This window comes from Strix aluco, chromosome 3, assembly GCF_031877795.1.
Source record: "Strix aluco isolate bStrAlu1 chromosome 3, bStrAlu1.hap1, whole genome shotgun sequence".
In the NCBI taxonomy this organism is placed as follows: domain Eukaryota; kingdom Metazoa; phylum Chordata; class Aves; order Strigiformes; family Strigidae; genus Strix; species Strix aluco.
In genome coordinates, this window is record NC_133933.1 from 50,315,214 (window position 1) to 50,341,566 (window position 26,353).

At 38.0% G+C, this 26,353-nt stretch overlaps 1 protein-coding gene across 3 annotated transcripts in view; it reads right to left on the reverse strand.

Annotated features, from left to right (window-relative positions):
• Window positions 1-757: 757 nt before the first annotated feature.
• Window positions 758-26,353, reverse strand: part of ABCB10 (ATP binding cassette subfamily B member 10) — a 35,926-nt gene continuing 10,330 nt past the window's right edge. For all 3 annotated transcript variants that reach the window (XM_074818501.1, XM_074818500.1, XM_074818502.1), the window contains exons 2-13: window positions 17,991-18,191; window positions 17,436-17,638; window positions 15,628-15,762; window positions 13,833-13,979; window positions 12,924-13,059; window positions 10,380-10,475; window positions 5,737-5,946; window positions 5,370-5,449; window positions 3,858-4,038; window positions 3,571-3,614; window positions 1,995-2,029; window positions 758-1,382 (exon numbers count right to left, since the gene is read on the reverse strand). In XM_074818501.1, coding sequence (XP_074674602.1) covers window positions 1,091-1,382; window positions 1,995-2,029; window positions 3,571-3,614; window positions 3,858-4,038; window positions 5,370-5,449; window positions 5,737-5,946; window positions 10,380-10,475; window positions 12,924-13,059; window positions 13,833-13,979; window positions 15,628-15,762; window positions 17,436-17,638; window positions 17,991-18,191 — 1,760 coding nt within the window. In that variant the 3' untranslated portion in view covers window positions 758-1,090. The remainder of the gene's footprint in view (window positions 1,383-1,994; window positions 2,030-3,570; window positions 3,615-3,857; window positions 4,039-5,369; window positions 5,450-5,736; window positions 5,947-10,379; window positions 10,476-12,923; window positions 13,060-13,832; window positions 13,980-15,627; window positions 15,763-17,435; window positions 17,639-17,990; window positions 18,192-26,353) is intronic.

Consider the following 26,353-nt stretch of genomic DNA (forward strand, 5'->3'; position numbering starts at 1 on the left):
TACCTTTTTAAAATTATCTTGTGGGGTTTTGCATCTTCAAAAAGTCTAGAGAGATTCTATGGGAAGAGATTCTTAAATTAGAAACATGAAGCCTACTCTTTATTGCCAAATGTACCCTCCTGCAGTTATTCAAATTAATGTAATGCTATTATTTTACTAGTTGTCCTTGCGAAGGTAGTTTACTAGTTGTCCCTAATAAGGTAACTAGGCAAAACCAGGGATTTCTATAAATGAAATTTTAAGTAACAATAAAAAGAACTTACATATGCCTTAAAAAAGGACAAAACCTTACATATATAAGAGCATGTTCTTTTGGATGTCACCTTACAAAGGAAATGAAACTAAAGAGCTGGGAAAATAGAGAAGGGAAGAAAATGCATGCAAATTTTAGATTTTCCTATGCTGACTTAATATACCAATATGCTTCCTTTGTCCTTATGTAAACTCCGTTCTTTTGTTTGGTTGAGCTGTTTTGTGTGGTTTTTGTTTGTGTTTTTTTAAAAGAACCTTCCTCCAACTCATGATTCCGTACTCTCTAAAATGTGTTCTCATATGTAATTCTCTACAGTAACTGTAGATGGTGATCATAATCAACTTTCAGATTTCAGAACAAAAGGTAACTGAGAGGACAGTGCAGTGGAAGTCAGACAGAACTCTCAGAGTACATTAGCGTCACGCATTTTTGAATTCCAGCATTTTAAGACTACTGACAAGCACAGCAAGCAAAAGTTCCTTGAAAAGGGCAGAGACAATGATATGAAAATGGTAAGATTGTCATTTAATTACCCTTAAAAGACTGAACTTACTTGAGAATGCAGCAAATCATCATACAGTGCATTACAGCAAACAAGATTCTAAATGGTCTCAATAACACAAAGCAGAAAAATCTATACACTGAAATTATCTCAATGTGATAGATGTTTTTAAAAGTGGCATAATTATTAAAAAGCTTTCAATAAAAAGTTTAAACACATTCAAGTTTCAAAAGAATATTTTGTACATTTTGGAAAAATATAACATTTACTTTACATAACTGAAACATAAGTTATATTCTTTGTAGTTTGTAAGCTTCCATTATTCATACATTCTCTCATACATTTTCTTTTAATACATCCTTTTCTCTAGATTGTAAATCTAATGCAAAAGTATCACTATTCTGAAGAAAAGCTTGTTTCTTCATTAGTTTCCTGAAAAGTCCGTTTGGATTTGCAAGTAGTTCTTCATGTTTTCCACATTCAAGAATTTTACCCTGGCCAAGGACTGCAACAAAATCAGCATTCTGAATAGTGGACAGACGATGAGCAATAATTAGGACTGTCCTCCCTTCCATCAGCCGGTCCAGCGCTTCTTGCACTAGATACTCATTTTCAGCATCCAAAGCACTAGTAAGAAATAGGGAGCAGGGAGCGGAGAGAGGAGGGTATTTGTTACTTTAAGACAGGTTAGTTTTATATGCTTTAGGCTTGTTTTGCTGAAACTGCAAACCCTTGCTATTGTTGTTGAAGATGAGCCAATGGAACTGCAGGAAAGTTTCGTGAATATGCTTAGTGCACACATACAAGTTATAGGCATCACGTATCTCATATTGTTAGTGTTATTTCTCCATGCATATTTTTGCATGAGATATAAAATAATTAAGTTATACTGCAGTATAATCAGCTCTTTTTTACACTAATATCTTCGTTTAAACTAAAGATACAAAAAAGCTTTTAATAGATGTTTCAAAATCAAGTTACATATTACAAATTTAACTCCATGAAAAATTACAGCACTGTGTACCAGCTATCCTTTCCACTTTGCATAAACAGCTTTTAATACAGGTCTCCTAACTAATTCACACATTCTAGAAAACACATTCTTTTTGTGGGTAGAGAAAAATAAGGGGCTAGATAATTTGTGCAAGGGCATGCAGAGAAAGAAAGAATAGAGAACACCTCCCAGATCTGATTTTACAGATAGATCATTTCTAAGTTTCTGTTTATTTTCTTTCTTACCTTGTTGCTTCATCTAACAGAAGAATTTTTGGATTCTGAAGAAGAAAGTAAAATTGATTATAAAAACAATTAGATAAGATCTGAATATTTATATCAATACAGAACAGGACTCATACAGCTTAAAACTCCAAGTAGTGTACGTCATCAAAAGAACTGAGTGTTGTTCAAAGTATTACTTTTAAGAAGTCTAAATGCTAAGAGGACAAAACAGAAACAACACTCTTTCATCTTCGAGTTTTCCAAACTAAAGTAACAGAACACTATTACCTGGTAACTATTTGAAAGATACAAACCAAAGGTGGGTGATGATTTTTAATGCATGCTTGGTAGCACTGTGGTCAAAAGTTCAATTTCCTATTTACTGCTCTTATGTGGATCTTTCACAGTGGCTCAGCTACTCTCTGCTTGCAGTCAGTCTGCTATATGTAACTCTCTAGTAACAAAAAATAACAAAAACCTACCAACAAGCAGTATTTTGCCCACAGATGAAATACATAGTACTTAAGAACTAGCATTTAAGAATTCTTCCCAATTAAAAAAACCAAAAAAACCCCCAAAAATTTGCCAGCATTCAAATCCCTAAGAAGCTTCTTCTGAGTTATAGTACATAACTCAAACTTCTTTGATAAAGTTGGGAGTAAAAGCTTTAGACTTCATCTGGAAGAGAAGGGACTCCACTGCACCCCCAATCACATACCTATGTCAACTACTCATTTATTTTTTACAACTTTTTTTTTTTTTCCCCAAATAAAGTCTCTACTCCCATGACCTGTACTTGACATGAAACGCCATCAGCTTTTCAGCATTTGTGGTAAAGAGAACTGGTATAATGAAAAATTCCCAGTAATCTAGCAGAACCGAGCACGCTAGAATGCTATAGAGACCCGTGTGGTTTAATGTGAATGCAAGCTGGATTCAGCAAGGGTCAAAACTTCCAGCTGTGCATCAGCACCAAACTGCCTCCCTGCGAGACCCCGTGGCTGTCCCTGAATCAAATTCCCTGTCCTTCTGATCCTCAGAAGCCTCCTCAAATTTGTGCTGCACAGAGTCTGCCCTAAAGCCAGACCCATGACAACTCTTGCAGACAAAAATGACACAACATTGTGCCCGAAATAGTATCCTGTCCCAAATCCAGACCAGCTCCCCTCAAACCCAAGACAGGGCACCTATAGTGCTAGTAAGCTGCAACCCAGAAAAATCACCCTGTGAATGATAGAGATCTGAACACAGAACACAGAGATTGAAGTGTCATATATGAGTTTACTAGCACCACATTCTTAAAGTCTTCCTTCATTCTTGATCTGGTCTTATGAAAGCGAGCCATTATACAATGATTTAGCATCAGTCTTGGCAAGAACTATCAAAAAACATGACTGAAAGATAGGAAGAAGCGCTTCCGTAAGTAAATTGTCTTTAGTTAAACCACTCGACCCTTTCAAACTTCCTCATTAATGTAAAAGATACAATTTTATTTTTAAAAATATTTTTCCACCTCTCCCACTGAAATACCTCCTCCTTTTTAACCCTTCCCATGTCCCCACAAAGTAGTTAAATAGCTATTCGGGTGCTGGTTTACCTTGAGCAGAGCTCGAGCAATTGCAATTCGTTGCTTCTGTCCACCTGGGGGAAAAAGCTCAGTAAATTGAAACAGGAAAACAGACACGAAGTAATTTTAACTGAATGCCTGAGCTGAGCAGAATTAGGCACATGTGCTTTAGAGGGGGAATGGAGATGAAGGAGATATTTTTTTTAATACTTATGGCAGGCTATGACTTGGAGAAAAAACTGGTAACAAAAAATAACAGAATTTTGACTTCACTCTGTAGCATCAAGATTTTTAAAATAAGCAATATAAAGAAGTACCTGAAAGCAAAATGCCTTTTTCTCCAACTACAGTGTCAAACCCTTTCGGAAAATCTCTGATAAAGCTAGCAGCATTAGCTACTTCAGCAACTTTGTGAATCTCCTCTGCAGTCACAGTAGAAGGATCCTCTGCACCATAGGCAATATTTTCAGCAATAGAACAGGAGAACAGAATTGGTTCCTGACAAATTCAAAAACATAACTAATATGGTAAATCTGTAATTACATACATGTATTATCTATATATCAAATAAGTCCCACTTACAAGACCCAGTATTAATTTCTTTTATATCCATACAAAAGAATATGTAAGCAAGAGTTAACTGAATTAAAAACAAACAAAAAAAGTCTCTTAAGGCAGTGAAAATCAATTAAAAAATAAGTTGCTTTTTTAACTGACAAAACACAACATAACCCTCAATTCCTAATATTTGAGGAAGAGTTCAGAAAAAGCTATTCATTCAAACATCAGAAAATCTCCCTTTGGACTTTACTACATATCAGCATTTGCAACAATGATGATTCTTCTCTTAAACTCTACACAGATTTCATGGCATTTTGTGCATTTAATTTGTATTAAAGCTTAGAGCAGGGAAGAGGACTGGCAGATAGGACAAGTGATGTACAATGGGAAAATGGCTGAAACAAGGTAAGTCTGCTCTGTTTATAAAACAGACATATGCTATAGTATGAATATCAGTATGCATCTCCTACTGGTAATTCAAGTGGAATACAGAAATTCAAAAAGAAAAATGTTAATGTGCCCACAGGAAAATAATTTTTGCACAAAAGCTTTTGGTGGCATTATTACATAAAGTAGATGCTTTGAAAGGCAACATGCCCAGTTATCGTTATGCTTTTAACCAGAACATCCACCTAAGCTAACTGCACTGTGAAGTACCCAGGGAGACAAGGGAAGGAACGTACATATTTTACTTGGTCAAACAGTTTATTTTTAAGAGACCATTAAACATCCCTCTGTACTTCCAGAGTTTGGGGGTTGCTAGGGAGGGGGCATTATAAGAGCAAGTGCCAACAGTGCTGTATTTTCATGCTTTCCTAGTGGAATTGTGTCTGCCTGGAAACAACATAGAGCACAGAAGGTCAGTTTTCAAATGGTTGTGTAAAATAGGATGGTGTAACTTCCATTAATACAAAATGTGATTAAATGTTAAGCTTTGTGTTACTTTCTTCCAATAAATCATAGCAAACATCAAGATACTCATACCTATACCATTTGCAACAACATACTTTTCAGTCTCCACGTGCAAACTTTTCTGGCACACTAACCTAACACTTTGAATCTCTATGATTATGTAAAAACATATTACAGCATAATGGGACTAGCTCTGAATACTTAATTTTGGAACAAAGCATGCACAACAGCAGTTATGGTGAGATGGAGGGATTTCACTGAGAAGCAAAATTATATAGTTTAAAAAAAAAGTGAGGCATAGCTAGCTGATCACACAAAATTATTTCATTCACTTAGAATTTTTTTTCCTTCCCTACCTGACTCACTGTTCCAATCTTTGTCCTGAACCACAGCGGATTTAACTGACGGATATCAAAGCCATCAACGGTGATAGTACCTTAAATTAAGACACAGTAAAGTCAAGTGTGTTTGACAAGTACTGAAAAGAGGCAGAAAAAAACCAGCTGAGAACAACGACCCCTGGGGAATCACATACTGGTGGATCAGAAAAGCAAAGCTATGCAGGCACCACCACAAGGTAACCACACGCCCCGGAGGGAAGCACAGTGCATCAGTGGAACAGTCACATCAGGGCCTCAAGCACAGGAACTCCGACTGTTTATAAGGTGTATCGAAGATGCAAAGCATCAGCTGTCATGAATGACAGCAACACACAAAACATACCTGAGATAGGATCATACAGCCTCAGCAGAAGGGATATAATAGTTGATTTCCCTGTACCACTTGGGCCAACCAGAGCCATAACAGAGCCAGCTGGAATGGAAAGGCTAAAATCTTTGAAAATGGATGTTTCTGGACGTGTTGGATATGCAAACTCAACATCCTTGAATTCCAAAGCACCTCTGAATGTGTCTTTGTCTAATGTGATTCCCTCTGTACGACAAAGAGTAAAATACAGAAACAAAAATCAGCTCAGCCCTCCTAGAATTTGCTTTACAGACACCTATTAGAAATATCTATCTCCACATTAAATCTAGGGATAGGGGCAAGCCACAGTTCAGGACCACAGCAGTTATATTTCAGCCATGACTGAATCAGTGTGGTACACCACTTGTTCCTGAATGCAATTTCAGGTTGCTCACCAGCAGTGAACCTGTAGGCTACCTACAGCAAGAGGGAGAATTTGCATCTTGCTGATACCTAACACCTAGCAATGTTCAGTTCTAGTAGAATTACCTGAAAACATATTATAAACATATTATAAACAATTTAAGTTTTGTCAATTAGGAGCAATGAAATAAAATGGCATTGTTGAAGGCCAAAGTCCCGTTGCCATAGAACACATGCAAGAAGATAAACATTGCAGATCACTCACTGCCCTTTCACCAAGCCACAAAAGTCACCTGAAACACCCGCCCCTCTGGATGAGAGCAGTTCCCTCTCCACTACCTGTGAACTGGGTAGTTTTTAAACAAAGGCTGTCACTGGAATAAAGCTGCTGCTAGGTTTGTTGCATTAATGGCCATTTTTTAGATTTTTTTTTTTTTTTTAAGTGGAAAGTACATTTAATAAATTCAGGACAACAGTGTATTCAAAGACCAATCGGAAGCGTAACTCACTGAAAGGCATAAGTTCACTGAAACTGAAATTTTAGTTTGTGAAATACCCTAACCATTATGAATGAACGACTGTCAAAGTTAAATAAAACCAGCTTCTTTCTGGAGCACAGCATTTGATTTAAACAATTATTTTAAAAGAGTATCAGTACTAGAAAAAGCTTACAAATAGGTAAGACAAAGAAATACAATTTCTTCAGGCCCTGTTAAATCCCAGCAACACCCATCCATATAAAGCAAACAAATTGGACAGTGGTGCTGCATTCCCGAAGGACAGAGTCTCACTGACAAAGTTCCTACATTCTGTGAAAACTGTCAGCACCAGAGCAACACCCGAGTAGTGTTTGTTCATGCTAAAGACGTGCAACTCAACCCCCTTAATTATTTTCAGACACAGCACACAAGTAACCCCCAACTCGCCACAGCATGTGGTAGCACATGCCCACGTTTGGTTAAACAGTAACTGTGGATAGGAAGCACAGAAACCCACCAGTAGCAATCAAGATTTCACTAGTCCTGCTGTCCCCAGAGCAAATAATTTATTTCGCTTTTCATTTTCCCCAGATTCCCTCCTCCAGGCTTTCCGTTTAATGACAGTAGCATAGAAATGGTAAAGGCAAGAGCATACTATTTCAGACTCCTTCCTTGGCTTTAATCCATGGATATACACATGGATATACACATTGTAACTTGTTTGCTAGGTTAAAAGCACAGTGGTTTGTAAACCTCTCTTTGGGAAAAGAAATGTATTTTCTAAATCCTGTGCTAGCAGCATAATCCTTACTATTACCAAAGTAACAATTAATCGCTTATATTTAATTCTCAGTTCCTGTTATTGCACAGTCTATTCCATGGCCTGAAACACTGCAATACAGGAAGTCTGGTACCACAAGTCCTTCCTCTATATATTACTGTAAAAATATCTAAAAGCTATATACAGGATTGTACATGTTTCTTGTTTGGATTCTAGATACAGGAAAAAAAGACATTATAATTTGTTCCTGAGATATTTGTTATCACCAACAACAGCTGGAGTTCCATGAAAATAGAACCTAAGTAGCGAAAAGAGTAGATGTTTCAGGTGGGTTTGGACAGTAGATAAATAGTCTCTTGGCTTTATTGTCTGATGAGCCAGAAAGCAACTATATTTGGGGTTTGAGACAAAGGTTTATATCCTTTCCTATGTAGTTTATACTGAAAGGAAACTTAAAAGAAGCTTTCTGTAAGCCTATGCTACATGGCCTTCTAAAACTTTGTCCTATTTGTTTCATCTATAAAATATTGTTTTCTGGATGTCACTGTTGCTGTGATTATACAATTCAATACCTGCAGGGAGAAAGACAACTTCTGCCCCAACACTACTGCTTATTTTGCAGTGCTACCACCGTAAAGATGAAGACCACTGAAATCATCTAGATTTTAAAAAAAAAATCCCATCCAAATGATGATGAAATCAACAGTTGCACTAGGTCTGTGAAGGGCACAGCAAACTGCAGTGTGGCACTGGATGTCATGGCAGGAAGTTTAAGCCAACTTCACTGCTAAAGACAAGAGTGCGTAGCTATCCCTTCGTCAGCCAGTTAGTAGTTACCTTTTGGACAAATGGCTGCTATTCTAAATCTGCCTCCATCCCCTGGAGACAGTAACACTTTTCACTGCCTAAGTGAAGTCTATGCACATTGAAAAGCATCCTACAGACAGGCTTGCAGCTCTAAAGAGAAACAAGACAGGGGCCAGGCTGTGACTTGGTGTCCATCAGGTTAAGAACTTGAGGAATTCCAGCACAGGGAGACAGAAGCACAACAGAAATTTGAAGCACAACATTTCAACAGAACCCCTCCGTATTAACCAACTCAAAACTCCGCTCTTTCTGTGCTGCTGCAGCACAGAAAGCCAACAGGATGCTGAGTATGGGCCAAGTTCAAATCATGACATTCCCTAAAGCCAGAGCTCACTTAAAAGATCTGTTAGGTCCATTGGATGTTCTTTTCTGACTCTTCCTCTTAGAGTAGCCCTTACAAAGTTTCCCAGTTAGAGGACCATATAAATCTCAGAGAGAATTTGTGTTGACAGCTCACCTGGACACTGCTGTATCGCATTTCTTAACATCATACAGAACTGGTGAACACACATGTATGACTTTTGCTTAGTGTGATGCAGCTGATTAAATAAACCAGCAATTCACACAGAAAGTACCTTCTACAAGCAGCTCACTGAACTACTTTGATGGATACAAGCAAATACTGTTTATACAAAATACACTCAGTACTGGAGGGCATTGTCTAGCTTCTGAACAATAAAGCTGTAAATAAGGTGTTGCTGGCAATACATTTTTATTTACTATGTTTAAATATTATTAAATATTATTAAATATTTAAGTATACCATTTAAATATCATTTTAATGCTTATTAATATTTATGTTTAATATTTGTTTAAATGTTACTATATTTAAACACTTGTTTAAAATGCAGATTTATAGATGAAGTTTGCATATCTTCTTTTTGGGATTTGACTACTACATCAGCAAGCTTCCATAAAAAGCACACTTCCATAAAAATCTAACACCTCTCAAAGGTGAATATATTCACCTATGAACATACTGATAAAAACAAATTTATTTCAGGCTCACAAATGTAGCTTTAGACCTAAAGCGGCCCATTAAAAGAATGACTGATTTGCCACAAAAATTGCTTGTTTCTCCTCACACTTTCAACAATGACAAACTTGATTAATAAAGGACATTACCTCCTCTTCAAAACTTTCTTGTTCACATCCTTAGAACACTGCAGCTATATGAAAAATACTATGCACATGTTACCAGGTCCAACACTATACACGTCAAACTAGGAGACTGCTTAGTATAGCAGGCTGCTCATGCAGCAGAAGGCCCACAGCTCCCCGACCCATAGCTGCACCAGGTAAGCCATGTGCTGGAGTGGCTCCTTGCCCCGCTAAAGAAGGGAGAAATGTGGGTAGTGCTACTGTGAGGAGAGGGGTGCAAATCATTCCAAAAGCAACACCTGCTGCACCTGCACATCTACACTCTCCCAAGAAGCAGAGATCCCCATCTCAGCTCCAAGCCTTCCTTCTTTTCATTCCCCTGTCATGCCTCCGTACCCCACTCAAAAATTCAGTTTGGCCTGTGCTGCTGAAAGGCCTCAAACCATCTGTGCTTGCAAGTTCAGCTTCAAACCACCATGTTTTACCAAGGAACTGTTTTCACAGGATCAGTATGAAATGTTTAAACTTGAGATACTCTTAATGAAAAACACATGGTTTCAAAGGCTTCTCTTTTCAGACTGCTAATTTCTTAGGCATTAGAGACGAGCACGGTAAACCTTTTACTGGAAATATGAGATACAGCCATCTCAGAGTTCCTCCCTCCCCGCTTTTTTCTTTCTTCCACTCTTTTCACTCTAAAGCCGATCCAAGAGAAAGTGGGGATGACATCAAAGAAATATTCCAAAAATCTAGAAATGAGCATGTTCTCAGACACATAACTTTTCATAAAAGCATATTCTGAATTAATTAAAAAACCACCAAATTTTCAGCTTCTAGGATTTCTGATTAAAGGAAATTCCCACCATCTTTTTCATAGTTAGCAAAAGTCAGAAGAATTACCACTGTATCTAGTTTCTTTCAAAAGAATGTAAGTCAGTACTACCTTTAGGTATTACACATCCTTCTGAAGTACTGGTGACCAATAAGAGAAAAATCAACCTATGAACAGTAACAAACCAAGGACCCACCATTAAATGGAAGTTGGGGCTTCCTTTCAATAAGTTCCCACAGACGTCCACCAGCACCTAGTCCTTTCATTAGCTCAGAATAAAAGGAACTTAGACCTAAATAAAAAACAGAACAATATTATGCATTCATATGGAATGGAAGACATAGGACACATAAAACTTACTTTTCGTCACCATCATTGAAGCACCAGATGTGTAGGGAACCTTTTAGTCCAACACACTATCAAACATGCTGATTTAAATCCTATCTAGTCTCAGTTGAGAGCTACCAATAACCCTTATTCACCATTCTTTATGTCTGCAAAGTAAATCATTCTGAAGAAAAAAGAAGAAAACATTAATACACTTAAGCTTGCGTATACTCAAAAGCAAAGCAACTCTTTTTCATTCATCTATCAGAAACGACAGCATCCAACTTCAGAGAAATAGCCTTGCATAAGACCAGCTATATATTCAAAATCATTTAGAAGAATGGAGCACTCTGAATGTCCTTCTTTGTCAGACAGGGTTATACTACTACAGGGGAGCCTGGCTGAGTCAGCCACAGGGGAGGGAGAGCACAAAACCTAAGGCTGAACTGATGCTTGAGAAGCTATGTGGAGAATGGACAATGTAAAGAAATATGTCTCCCAGGTCAGTGTGCTTCAAACATCACTGGAGAAAGCAAAAGCTAAGGCCTGCATATAGTACTAGGTCCCAGCTCTTAGCAGCTGTGTCAATCATCTTGGCTGAAGGGCTTTCCAGCTGAAATAAACACAGAAATGCACCTAGAACCAAAAATAGAGTAAGACATAAATACGTCTTATTTCTTAATTTTTTGTGTGTCGTTCAAAATAGAGTAACCGATTTGAAAAATCTCTGAATTACAACAGAATAAACATACAGAATAAACCACTTCCACCTTAAAATGCGTATAGCGTTAAGAGTGATTTCAGGAGGGCAGAAAACCCGAGGTGTATTAAAATAGGTTTACTGGTTTATTCTTGCAAAGCAACAAGCCCAGCACAAGGTCATTAGTGTGTAAGTGTAAACAGAGCATTTCATCACCTGGCTGCTGAGAACTATCTGAAAGCTTGCACCACAAAGCACTAGCCATGGTGAGAAGCTGTCTGCTTGGAAAAGAGACCTAAGCACCCACATCCTAGAGCAGGGCACAGGGGAGAAGGCACGAGCCTCACAGTGTGCCTTGAAACTGAGACTCATTGTTTGCAAATTCACAACCACTCATAAAAAAACACTGTATAATATGGACAGCAAAGGCTAATTAGAAAATGTTTTTAATTTTCATAACCTGTGTTCAGTGTTTGGTAGAAAACACAGCAAACTGTTACAAGAAAAAGAGGCAAAATTGCAAATTATGCAGTGAACTTCACAGTTCATTGCATGAACTCCTATATGTACTGATGATGACATATACCGAGCAGATTTAGCACTTCGAAGATTTATATATGCCTTGTAGGCGTCAAGGAAGGCAGGCCTCTTGTGGCAAGACACCTTTAACGCAGAGTCCCCATGAGAGTAAGCTCCCTGCAGAACTATATTCTTCAATAATCTTAAGTAGAATTTAAAAAGATGTTTTTATAGCAAATAGAAGTTAATTATATTTTATCAGTACTTCTAACCTTATTTTTCATTTATTTAAGTTGTCCCACGTTTTCAAAGTTCCGGGTATCTGTCTGTTGACAGATGGATGACTTGGATGATTTACACAGAGAAGAAAGGGGTTTGGTAGTTGGAGTGGGTGCCACTGGAATTTTGATATTCAAAGAAGCAGGTTTTGTGAATTTTGCCCTCAGGCACATCTTTGTGCTTCCCACGATATCAGGCTTAGTCTTAGAAAAGAAGAGTACAAATGAGCTGCATTGCCCTGCTGGTCTATCAGAAGTAACAGACTCATTTTAAAGAAGAACCTTCCAATCAGCTGTCAAATTTCAAAATACCTTATCTTCATTTTTGCCTGTATGCAGTAATGAGGACTGCTCTGTCAAAAAGATGAACAGTTTGTTTCTGGGCCAGTAGATTACAGAGTCTGAGCTTCAAGGAAGGAGTTGTCAGTCAGTAAGGAAAAACAAAAGGTTAGCACCAGAGTGCAGTGTTCTGCTGGCACTCTCTACCCTTCCAGCTCAAGACACTCTACACTGAATTACAGTTGAATTCCACATGCCCTTCTAAATAGAGTATGTTTAACCCAGACCCACATATTTTGTAAAAAATATAATACCAGTGTTAATTCTTTACATTATATACCAAGTATTTTAATTTAGAGTCAAAGGAAATTAAAGTAATATGTATCTGTCACGTACACACATTGAAAAAATATCACCTTTGTATTCCTTTGGGAAAATGGAAGGCTTATATTAAGATTAAGTTATAAATTATTATTTTCATTAACTCTTCAGAAAAAAAATTATGTATGATTTCTTGGGAAGATCATTTGGAAGAGACTTTTTAAGAAAGCCAGATCTTTTAAGAGCTTCTTCCTTCCCGCCCCCATACTGAATGTAATGCTTTGAAGTGAAGAAAATCTAATTTCTCATTCCATACCTCCAATGCTTATTCCAACCCAGAAAGCATACATTAGGAAAGATGAGAGTTCACCAACTGTCATGTAGGCACTGCCCATTAGTAATCCTCCTTTGTATAAGACTGAGAGGATAATTAAGTTTCCAGAAAGGCCAGTCTAAGGAAAAAGAGGAAAAGGCAGATTTTGTCACATTCATCTGAAATTTCATCCTCTAAAATGTTGTTTCAGAATTTTCCTTCTATTAAAAGAATGCCCATACTATGGATATCTAGATTTTTGGAGGACTGAGTTAAATTTGAACAAAACCAACTCTAAAACAAACCAAGCCAACAGACAGACATCCTGTGGCACTGCCGTGCCCTATCCAACAAGCATTCAAAAAGCAAGCAACTTTTTTGATTTTTTCCCCAAGATGGAAAGGAACACCAAACATTATTCTCAACTATCATTAAAGGATTAGAGTTGATAGTCTGCAGCTATTTTGCACTTTTAGAATACTATTAAACAAACTCACTGCAAGCTGTTATGGAAAAATGCAATCCCAGCCTCCCTCCCCCACCTGCGCACTCCTTGCCTCCCTCACATTGATGCTCATCTCATCAGGAAGCCAAACCTGTAAAATGCTAAGGCTGGGGGAAGGTTTCCATGGGTTTAGTTCCTTGAAGAGGAGGTATGGGCTCAGATAAAGAATACCAAGCTATGGGGTGTGGGGCAGAAATAGAGGCTTAAACTGGCTTTATCATACCACTGTACCTTGAGGTGCAGTTTCACAGCAATTTAGACTGATTTAAGTTGTCTTCCCACAGTTTTATGTAGATTCAATTTACACTCAATTCATTTATTTGCAGATTTGTAAGTATTTAATGAATTTTAAAATATTTGACCCTTGGCATAACACAGTTGGTTCACTTTCATCAAAATATACTTACTGCTCCAAAGAAGCCTGCCCGAGCTAGTGCCTCTTTTTTAGCCAGTTGTAGCACATAATCAACTTTATTTGTATACTGCTCCATTTCAGCCACTTCTTGCCCAAAAGCTCGAACTGTTCTTATGTTTCCAACACGCTCTTCAGCTAACTACATTAAAGCAAAGAACAAAACAAATACACACAGACACACAATTTGATATGTTCATACTACAGAACATTTGAAAGCTAAAGCAATATCACTACACTAATCTCCAAATACATTCCTTTGGATAACACTGGAAAATTTCTCATGCTCTCCTTTCCCCACCCCCACCCCTTCTTTTTTTTTTTTAAATTCTATTAAGTTAAAAGTAAACTGCATGCCCAGGCAGTTTAAAAAGAACTTCAAGATTGCCTTAAGTCTTAGCAGAGATAGAAAAATATAAAACTAGGATTAAAAAAACCCCTTAATTTGATGTGGACACCACAAAAAAGAAGATTATTATTCACAATATCTTGTAATAACAATGTGGGGAGGACAAAAAATAAAGAACATTCTATTCTACACTAAATCAAGCAAGAAATCCTGCAGTTATTTCCTGAAACAATTCCACTTATTTGATCAAAGCAACACTGGGAATTAATTTATCTCAACTACTAACGTCTCATTTCAACTCAGTATTTTAACTTCTGAACAGCAAAGTATTAATTCTAAGATTACCTCAATTGTAACCAATTAGACTAAGTTGATAATAGACACTGTGATGGTCTTACAGAAAACAAGGCTCCCTTTTCTGAGTAAAAATATGATATAAAAAAATAGAGTTCTCCTCCTTCCATCCTCCATTCAACCTGAAAATTTGAATGCAACACTAAAATTGCTTGCTCATGCGAAGTCCCACACCTGGTTTACAAAGGCATGAGCTTCCCTTCAACACAGGATGAGGAAGATAAACAGAAGAGGGCTTAATCTTCTTTCTGCACAGTCATTTTGCAGAATTTCTACAAACAACAGTCCAAGTTTAAAACAGCTGACAACTGTGGCTGTTTTAAGTAGATCTTTCCTAATTCTATTTCTATGCTTTTTAATGATGTTTCCCCATGCTCAGCCTGTGAGGAAAAGGTCACTACCACTACTATTCTCTGATAGTGCTTTGCAATATTCAGTGCAGTCAGCAAACACAATGAAGGACCCCTACAACAGCCTCTTTAGAAGCAACAGCTTCCTCTACTTTCCTCCCAAATATCTGGGTATGTGCTGAGATACCCAGAGAAGTTTAAGAAATGTCAAGTCTCATAAACATTAAAGAGCTGACAATAAGGTCAAACATCAAGGATTTATTCCAGAGGACTTGCTAGCAAAGTTTTATTAAAAGACAGATGCATCTAGGATGCTTCTGATGGCTTCAAACTCATAACCATAGCCTAAGAAAAGTGTCTTTCAAACCCAGCTACCAAATTACACAGGACTTTGTAGGTTGATTTTTTTTATGGTCTCACAAAACTAAAGCCTAACATCCTTAACCTTCCCTACATTTCCAAACTCTCAAGGCCTTGTACCTCTACATTATATTGTTATGGACAACCAAAGCATGGTTGGTTTTGAGACCTATGAATAAATGTTACTGACATTTATCTTTCAGCCTATTCAGGTGCAAAACTACAGGCTCAGCATGGCTTAGGGCCATGAACAGTACAATTATCTTCAGAAGATCTGTAACTTCAGAGATATTAACCTAAACACACTAAAGCAACTTTAACCTAAACACACTAGAGCAACTTTGAAGTTAACTAGAAAGCGTCTATTAAAAGATTACCTGTGTTGCTTCTGCAAGAGAATCTTGGGTCATTTTAGTAAGTTTTCGCAAGTATCTTCCATAAATCACAGCCAGGACAGCCAAGGGTGGCACAACGCTCAGAACAAATGCAGCAAGGCTAGGAGACACAAAAAACTAGAAGAAAAAGGTATGTGTCAGGGGTTAGCGTTCAGATTAAAAATAGCCACTGGAGTACTGAAGTGCAACTTCCTTCGCTAGAGTTTTCTAAAACTAGTAGGACTGTAATTTAGTGATGCCATGCTTTCATTTATCACATTGTATTTCTTCCAGGCAAAAATATCAACTCCTCCACAGCATTTGAGATGTATCCCATGGTTAGAGCAAAGGATTATAAGCAAAGCAGTCTGGATTTCATTTCTAGTTTTCTCACTGGTTCACTGTGTGGTCTTAGCCAAGTATCTTAACCTCGGTAAACAGGCCTACCAGGAAATCTCTCAGGCACGCTGAAAGACGTAAGCTATTATATAGTTTCTGAAGTGCTTTCACAACTTTTAAACAGATGGTGTAATACAGAAAGTTTGAGTAGAGAAATATCGTATACTACTTCTGGGTAACTGAGCAACAGATGGAATCATCAGTGCTCCCTAGCACCCACGAATGCTCATAACCTGGAATAATGGATTTAAACTACTGTTGCAAAACCTTATCACGTGTAACAATCATCATCAAAGCTCCTAAATAGGTTCTTTTCATAAGATTTATTGAAATTACATCTAATGTGTTTTCATCTCATCTTGCTTTCTGTATTGAAAACAAAAATCTCCAGAAAAATTAAAAATCAATTTAATTGACAGGCTTTATAATTGTTCCATAATAATCTCTTCTTTCTGGGAAAGCTTTTAGATCCACCTTTTAACACTGTGTCATGGCAGCATTTTTGAGCAGAATACTTTATATAAAATTATTCCATTTAATCTATGGTAAGATAAAACCTTAGAAACTATTCGCTTAGATAAATACAGAAAGCCAGCATTCTTAACAGTGACAAAGTACTAATGCTTTAAAACTTCACAGTGGAAACTCTTAACAGTTTCTAATAACATCAATATTAGAAGCTTATTTTTATGAGGAGACTTTTTGCTACCTGTTTTTAACTCCAGGTAGACAGCAGAAATTACCATACCTTCAGTTAAGATAACTTCCACCAACATATTTTTTCTCAGATAAGCATAACAAAATTAATGCCACAAAAAACATCAAGAGAAGCCAGATTTTTACGTAAACCAACTGACCACCAAGGAATATTATCTGATGCACTGCACTGAAGCCGCCTTTAACACGCTTCCTACCTAAATATATTCTTTACTGACAGACTAAAGCAGAAAGATTAACACTTGTAAAAATCCTCAGCAGTAGTTTGATATTCAGTGCTGCCTTTGCTCACCTAGGCCTTAACCAGAATCAACCAACTTAAATTACTTTTACATCAGGACCTTCACACCCTATTTTACCTACAACCGTGGGAACATTATCACTGATATTAGTATCTTCAGTAAGAAGTTAAGCTATTTGCCTACTATACTTTGCTCGATACATTTGGACAGTAACAGTAGCTCATTTCAAACCTTCATTCTCTGTATTCTGGCTTGTGAGCAAACATCAAGTGGCTACAGGCACATGATGTATTGCAATGCAGTACATAGAAGTCATTGTAGATAACCAGTGAAATACACTTGTATCCAAGAACACACAAGTTTCTGAACTGAATCACATTTCCACATTACCCAACAGAATTGAAACCAACTTGCAACTACAAGAAATGACAAGCAGGGAAGAGACCACCATACCATCATGCCAACCCCCACAGATGCTTGCGCTCCTGCCCTGAGCCCATCTGAAAGGTTTTCAGTCACAGAACGGCCCAGGAGGGCTGTATCTGAAGATAAGCGGTTTATCAGCTCTCCTGTTCTGGTCTTGTCAAAGAAAGCAGTTTCTTGCTTCAGAATAGAGGAGAACATGGTTGTTCTCAAACGTTTCACAATTCTTTGTCCTGTCAGAAACAGAAGTCAGTCAAGCATGGCACACAAGACTTTACACAGACACTGACAATATAGCAATCACAGAATTACACAGCACTGAACTAGTCACATTACAGACAGACCAGAATTACAGAACATACCAGAAGAGAGTGAGCTTTAAGATGTCACGTAACAGTAAATAAAAATGAACAATCATTCCAGTATACTTATCTTTGCACTACTGGTCTACCTTTGATCTGGTAAAAAAAGCTACTGATTCCAAGAGGAATCTCTCAGTGCCAAGAATTTATTTCAGATCATTAGATATCCTGACACTGTGAAAAAAACATGACTCTCAGTACCACTTTTTGCTTCTGTTTTTACCTGCAGTCTGCATGAGGTAGACACGAGTAGCATTAGCAGCAGCACCACATAAAAAGATTCCACTCAGCAAGGCACACAGGCTGGTCAGGCTGTCAGTGAAGTCTTCACTGGGATTTGTATAAATAACATCAATAACTTTCCCCAGAAAGAAAGGGGCTGACATGGTAATGACACTGGAAACTGTCAGAAAGCCAACAGCAGCTGCAAATCAACAAGGAAAAGGAAAGGAAAATTATTCCAAATTGGGCAAGTTCATTAATAGTACATACAAAATAATTTTTCACTTGAAATTTCTATTAAGCTTGCGAGTGCCAGTATTAAATAATCAGCATTCTTTTAGGTCTAGTTCTGAACGGGATATTTTAAGTCACTGTATAAATTAACTTAGGCAAGGCACATTTTAAGATCCTGAAAGCCTCTGTATACAATCACAGTCCTGGAATTGCTTCTCTTGTCTAACCTTCCACACCACCATCCAACAAGGTTAATTTTTCACAGACATCATCCTTAGAGAACATGACAGTTACCAAATTTTCCATATATCACACACAGTCCTTCAACTCCTGTTTGGTTTGGGTTTTATTATTCATGCTTGTTACTGTATTAGAGCTTCCAAGTGTCTATTTCTGAGATAGCAATGGACTGAAGTAGAGATCTGATCTGAGAACCATCTAAACCATGCAATTTTATCGGGGAAAAAAACCCAACAAAAAGGGATTTGATTTACTCTTGACTGGCAAAATTTATATACCTTTGTTTTGTTTTACTCTTTACTATTGTTGGTCTAAAAGAAAAATAGCCTAAGTTTGAATTAGAAGTACATTTGCTGATGAGCAGAGCTCTTTAATTACAGTTCCGAGATCACCCACAGAACAACCCATGTAATGGTTTGACGCTGTTATCACAGAGTATGAAAACTGCACTGGACCAAGACTTAGCCTTTTGAACTTTAATCTGCAAAGACATTTCTTGAGCCAAGACACAGCTTGACTCTGAAAAGGCAAGCCAAGCTTGGAAAGCTGAGAGCTAGAAAAAACACCCATCTTAATTGAAAACTGAACAAACTTGATATGAAAACCACTGAACCACAACAAACAATGCTATTTATACAGCATAATTTTCCAACAGCCAACCCCACACTCAAAGCAACCATCCATAGGATTGCTACAGAACTACAAGTAGGTAATGCCTTTAAAGGCAAAAAGACACTGTATGGGAAATCCTGAAGTTGCCTGTGTTTTAGTTCCACTCCACTGAGCTTGTGTCACTTCTATGATGAAGACAGCAGAGAGCTGCCCAACAGTGCACTGCTGTAAGCAGTATTTCTAACATCTGTCACAGATGGTTTGATGCCGCTTACCACCTCCACACACACATGGAAAGCTTTGTTTCAGTTTTCACTTGAAGTGTAAATACAGCTGTGCATTTATGACAAAGAATTCAGGGTACAAAAACTGCATACCTGCAACCCCCTGAAGCAAACACTTCTCTGCACCTTTACTGCAGCGCCCCTGAGCAGCCCTGGAAGAGCCCCACATGCTGCCCAAACAAGCTTCATACTTGCCATTGTATCCAACCTGCATTCAAGATCTGTTTGGGATCTTACCGTTGTGTAACACTCAGGCCAGCAAACATGTGAAAGACAAAAGACTTGGATCTTTAACTTGAAGCTATAGAAACTGTAAGTAACCAGAGTAGAAAGGGAAAGACCTCCTGCTGCGAAGTTACGTGATCCATGCCATAGACACATCTCATAAGCATATTATTTACTAGCTAAAACTTTGTAAGAATGAGTGACCTTATTAACAGGCAGCCTGCACTGGTGTGTTCAAGCTGTGAAGCAGCTGGGAAAAATCCAACAAAAGCGAGGTCATCTCCCATCAGGAAAATCTGGTCTATAATGCAGCTGGAGATGGACAAAAGCAATAAGCACAGTGCTGCACTGCAGCTCAGCCTCCACTGGTCCAGACAATTTCTCCGTTATGGATGGAACTGGACACATAAACTGCATATATAAATGTTCACTGAAGGAAGAGGTCTGTTTGGTTAAAAATCCCCTATGTCTCTGTCTAGCGGTACAGCCTTCCTGGCTTGAATTTACCTTCAGCTCATCTTCATTCAAACTAGCATGGGTTTCACTGTAATTACTTCCAACAGCTTCAACTGAACTAAAAGCAAATACTAGTACATAAAACAAACTGAAGACTACTGAGCTACTTAAACATTAGACAAAGTGTCAATAATATATCAGAACAATGCAGTCCTGAAGATGAAAGCTTATATAATCCAGATACAACTTTTAATTTTCTCCTTAAGCAATATATCTGTCTTTATTAATTTAATCACAAATCACATGCAAAATAAGGTTTCCTAATTGAAAGTCTCACTTTCATTATTATTCCAGCAGAACTAGAAAATAGCACAGATGCCAAGCTGTTGCTCTTTTTTCTTTTTAAACTGTTGAGTAATTGAAGAAATAGGAATCAGCAAACACTCACTCTCTCCCCCCATTCAAAGAAGAGCTGTCTTTGTGATAACTGGCAAAAGGGAGGAGTACGAGGTGTTCAGCTACCAGATATGAAGACACTTCAGTGACACTGAAGCCTTGTTACTGACAGAAAAAAGGTCAGAGTAAACTTTAGAGTATTAGTTTTACACAGTTTACTCTATATTATGTCAAAAAGAGAGTGTATTTTGGAAGCTTAATTTTATAGAGTAGATCTGTTTTGCAGACTATGAGATGAAAAGAAAGAAGGTGTGAGGCAGAGCAGTGGAACTTACAAAACTAGTGTTACATCAAAGTAGCAACAGAAGCGACGCCAAGGCAAGCTTGCTCCAGGAGCAGCTGAGCAGTCCTCTTGGAAATGTTAGGCAAACATTTTGCTTGTCTACTTGCACAGAAATCCAGATCACTGCAGAAAGCTATGCCTTTATCACCATTAAGATCAACATGCTCTCTGTTAAGGCTAATGTGAGCTTGCTTCTTGACAGCAGATCTGCAACTTCATTTCAATGTAGATGTATTCGGGGGTGAGGAACTGGTCACCGACTGACAAACCAGGGCGTTTACAAGCAGTATCTAGGCAGAGCTATCACAAACCTCTCTTCAGAACATGGACTAAGTGTCTCCAAAGAGTCATAAACCAATTTTCTACATGCAAGAACACCACCAAGACAGCAAAAGTTTCTCATTTTGCTGGTTCTTACTTCTCATCCTGTAGAGTATGTGAAAGTGTACAAAGTCAAATAATTGCTTGCAAGCCTGCTCGGGGAAGGGCTATTTTAAACACAAATACATAAAGATTTGACCTCAGATGAATTAAGATCATTCAAATGAATCAGGGATGAAGGACAGAAAAATGAGGTGATGATGATGTTTGGTAGTGCACGGTAACACAGCAACAGGAAACTATCTAGTTTTTACTATTCAGTAAGGTTATGAATGTTACCTCCCAGAATCTTTTAAGTATTTTACTGGTTTCATTTGAAGATCAGTGCTGGCAGGTCAGAAAACAAGCTCTGGATTTGTGAGAAGTACCCATCTACCAGTAATCAAGAATGCCTGTCCTTAACTAGTTATCTGTGCAGTTTATTCTAATACACAGTGACTTTTTTAGTTTAACACTTCATTTCCACAAGAGTATTTGGAGCGATGAATAAAGTCTAATGCATTCTATCATGTGCATGCTTAGGGATCGGACTCTTCAGTTGTTCTTTTATGGGAAAAAGATGCACTGATAAATTTTATAGGTGTTGGTTAGGTAAAGTCCATTTCGTTTGGTAAACCCTGGCCCACAAGGTATTTGTTTTGGATTAATATAGGGAGATTGAAGGACTGGTATCAACCCTGCAAAGAGTCAGTTCTGCAAATATTTATTTCAAGATAGAATCTGCTTCCAGAGTACACCGTAAGCACTTAAGGATGTTCTGTATAGTTCTAGGTTAGGTATAACTGGCGTGGTTTACTTTCTGTGTTAAAGTAAATTCATACATGACATCCAGACTGCACCTATTATTATGCAAGAACCACCTTTTAGAATTGTCCTCCTTACATTATTAATAACAACTGTAATACAGTGCTCGGAAAAAAATACAGTTCATGTCTGACAGCATGGTTGCATACTGCATTCCTGGTGCATCTTGGAAAGCTGCTAGCTTTCTGAGTGGAGTTGTCTTAATTTGCAAGTATTGTCAACATACTGAGTCCTGCAAGTTACTATTTCCAGTGATGATCACAGTTTTTAGAAACATTTATAGGAGTATTCTATAGACAGATTGATGTGGCTGTTGAATCTGTGGTGGTTTTTGTTATTTTTTAAGCATGAAAGAGCAGTTTGGGTTTCAAATGGCAAAGACTATTATATTCTTTGGTACAATAACAATACAGTTGCACAACTTACTGAATATATCTTCAAGACAGCTCATGAAAAGGCTGGCATACTGGGGGCCATCTGACTGACCAGGATTATACAACAGTTTAGAGAAATTAAGTTGCAGAAAATTGCTGCGAGACAGAATTAAACAAGAGAGACAAACAATACCTTTGAGACAGTATATCAAGATGAAGACCAATGTCCAGGGTTTGGAGGGCACAGCAAGATACCAGCATGGGAGCAAGCCCTGGAGTATCGGCTGATGGCATCCCTCATGCTCAGAACATTTACACAATGCAACTTATGGAAGAAGTCTATCACCCTGAAGAAAGTCTGTTCTTTGAGTTATGAGGTGTTCAGGACTGACAGAAATCGCCCTCGGTAGCTCCTCAGTGAGGGTCCTATGATCAAACAGGATAGACCTGCCAGGAGTCCTTTGCTATGGAGCAAACAAAATATCAAGGAGCCTTTGCAGACTAGGCTATAGAGGGTTTGTTGTAAGAGCTTTCAGAGAAGCTATTTAACAACAGAAGTGTTCTTTCAGGCAGAGAACACAGTGATCTGAGGAAGCCCAAGAAAGGGAAGAGCAAATACGACTGCCACTTTGCACAAGAGAGGAGGAGGAAGAGGTAGCAAGGCACACAGCCTGATGGGAGGCCTATGCAGAGCTGTGCAAAACCTCTGCTTGAAAGCAAAGATGGAGGCTTACTCCGACTCTAAGCAAGTATCTTCACTTTCTCTTAAGAACAGGTATCTCTATTTCACAAGTTATTATCAATACAAAACCGTACCACAAGCTAGTCTTTTTAAGACACTCAAAACCAGCTTGACACAAACAGGCCTGTTTAAGAACCCACTGAAATTTTTCTTTTTCACTTTTTTTTTTTTTTGCCATTGTGGAAAATATTTGGAAACCTCATCACACACACACACACTAAATGCAAAAGCAATTCAGGGTGGGGGGGAAGGGGAATGCTATCATTTTTATTTCTAAAAGTTTACTATCCTATCAAAACCCACAATAAAAGGATGGTTCATATAGCCAGGCTAGAATCCTCTGAAAGTGTTCAACAGCTTCCCCGGACTACTATTTTAGGACAATGCACTAGTCTGTAGTTCAGATACAGCAGAAGTATAGCACTCACTCAGAAAAGTTGGAAAACACTACTAATTTCTGTATTTTATCACAACATGTTAAAATAGCATAAACTATTAATTATGCACTCATAGAGTTCAGTTGGAGATATTTAAACTCCAAAATTCCTTTCAAAGACAAAGCATTTTAAAATTTCTATTGTATTTTCTCATGATAGTGATTTTCCTCAGCCACAAAAATCAGCCAGGTTTCTAATCACCAAATGTTGGAAAGTAGTAAAATAACTCGAGGTTTGCAGGAGAGAGTACAGCTGCTTTTTTTTTTTTTACCATGCATTTAAAAGAAACACTTGTTCCTATTTACCCTGTGTAGAAGACAATCTTTATGTTAGACCAATCTAACTAGTATTCCTTCTGTCTTCATAATTTACACAAATAGTGCAGCCAAAACATTACTGTAAGCACGTTAAGTGATCACAGTGGTCAGCAGCTACCATTTCTGCAATGTCTTACCCAAGTAGCTTCATTAACAGTTCACCACCAATTTAAAATAAGAACTGTCACCAACGAGCCACAGAAAAGCAAGCTTTTGGTGATAAATCTACAAGGCCGCTTGGACCTTTTGTGAGTTTCATACCAAACACTAACAAGAATCAGAGGAAAAACTAGGGGGGGAAACGACAAAAAAACATATAGCCTATTTGATTTCTACAAAAGGCACACTGTACATGAGAAAACAATCAGTACCCCTGCATATCCCATACATATAGGAATTATGATTTTAAACCCACAAGAATTGTCTTCAGAAAATCCAAGTTAAGTGTGGTTGTTGAGTTGCTTTCAGATGAGAACCACTTTACAGTAACTAAATACAGTAACAAAAAACAGTGGCCACATACTTGGACTTGACAGATGAACCCAAATTTTGGCCAGGTGTTTCCCAGCTACTGGGTGACAGCAGAGAAACAGGAAGATTTACAAGACTGGGGTCCAATCCAGAGAAAGGTATTCTAGTGCCCGTAAGCCCCTTCTCTGCTCCCACCAGCTTCGTTCCCATTATGCACACTATAGAATTCATTTGACTTACTGTCAAGGTTGGAGTGGGCATATGAAAACTGATTTTTCAGAGAGATGCCACTTGTCTGGCTTACAATTAATTTTTAAATGGAGGGGGGGAGAAGCATATCCTTAACAGTGCATGGATTGTCTGATGATGTTCAAACTCATGCCACAAAGCTTAGAAGAGCAAAAGTTTCAAAATTGAACCATTTAAATGTTACTACAAACTAAATACCTATTATCTGGCCGATTTAATTTCCTAAAATAACTGAAGTTTTCAAAAATACTCCCTCAAATACTTGACATAAGAAATGCCAGCTTGTACAAGTATAAATAACCAAAAGCATGACTTTCTAGCAGCCAATACTCACAGCTAATGTGTTCTACATTTCCATCTGCATCTTGTACAAAAGAACTCAAGTCACTCACTACCCCAATCATCCCCAATCAAATTAATTATTAAAATAGTTTCTGAACTATATTACAAAGAATACACCAAAAAAATTCAGGTAGTCTTAGGTACTTTTTTTTTTAAAAATGCCTTTTTTTAAGAATTGTTTCTATTAAGGAATGAATACCTATAAAAACTAAAAAAGGTAAATTTACAGCAATCCAGTATTTCTTTAAAGATGAGAAAGTGCATCACCTGGTGTAACTTCAAAGTACAGAAAAATCAGATGAGTAAGGCAGTGCTCTCCTGATTTCATGGCAAATTTTAATCAATAGGAAAACAACTATGACAAATTATGCCCAAAATTCTAAAATAAAACTTCTGAAATTACATTTCTTGCACATCTCTAGAGAAGACCCATGTACAAAACAAACCTTCTCTCTCAGTGCGCATGAACTGTTACACAGGGAAGGGGCACACTTTGCTATTGGATTAAAAATTTCAGAGTTCCTTGTGCTTACTTTACAATTCAATAGAACTATTGTTTCCTTCGAGTGTGGTTTGGATAAAGTGCAACAGAAAGATTCTCACAGAGAGAAACAAGGAGGCAGGAAGAAATAAAAGGGATAATTTTGAAAAGGCATTTTTGTGGCCTCGCACACACAGCAGGACTTAATAATTTAAACAATAGCTCTATCCTCTTCCCTGGGAATTGAATTTAACTGAAGACACAGGTTTACCTGACCTGACTGCACAGGATCAGCCGAAGAATTCCTAAAATTACCTCCCTCTTTTAGTAAACCTGGGAGGTATTACAGAATTTACAAGCTTCTAATTTCTCTGCACAAAACTGTGGCCACTAACAGAGTGAATTCTCATCATAGTATTTAGCCATCTTTTTACCACTGTTAATAAGAACAGCAAAATTAAACACACATGTCCTGTTTAAAATGTATTCACAGCTCTACCCAACTCTAGAAGTAACTGAAGATGAAACATGGAACATATATACTGATACTTTTTTTTTTTGGCAGTAAGATCTTCGGTACATTTATTTTCATGCCTAACAGCCTCTGGAGGGTCAGAACCTCCTTCTGTGAGGATATTGCAGGGGGTGCTTCATGCCAGCACACAGCAACCTCTGGACAGAGCACACTGGTTCTTCTTCCTGATCCAGCAGATGGCGAACAGGCCCTGCGTAAAACGAGATGCGACCCTCCTCTTTTGGTGCCAGTCACAACTGGAGCAGGTTGCTCTTCCTGCACCTCCTCAGCTGACACCACTTCCCCACTGCACCAAGACTGGGTGAACCTAGTCTTGCTCAACTTCCTCACAAATCATCCTCTGCTCCCCAGGCCTCCAGTGTCATCGCTGCAACTACTTCACCTTCTGTGACAGCAAATTTCAGTGCACAACCACAACGAGCAGAGTATCACAACCCACGC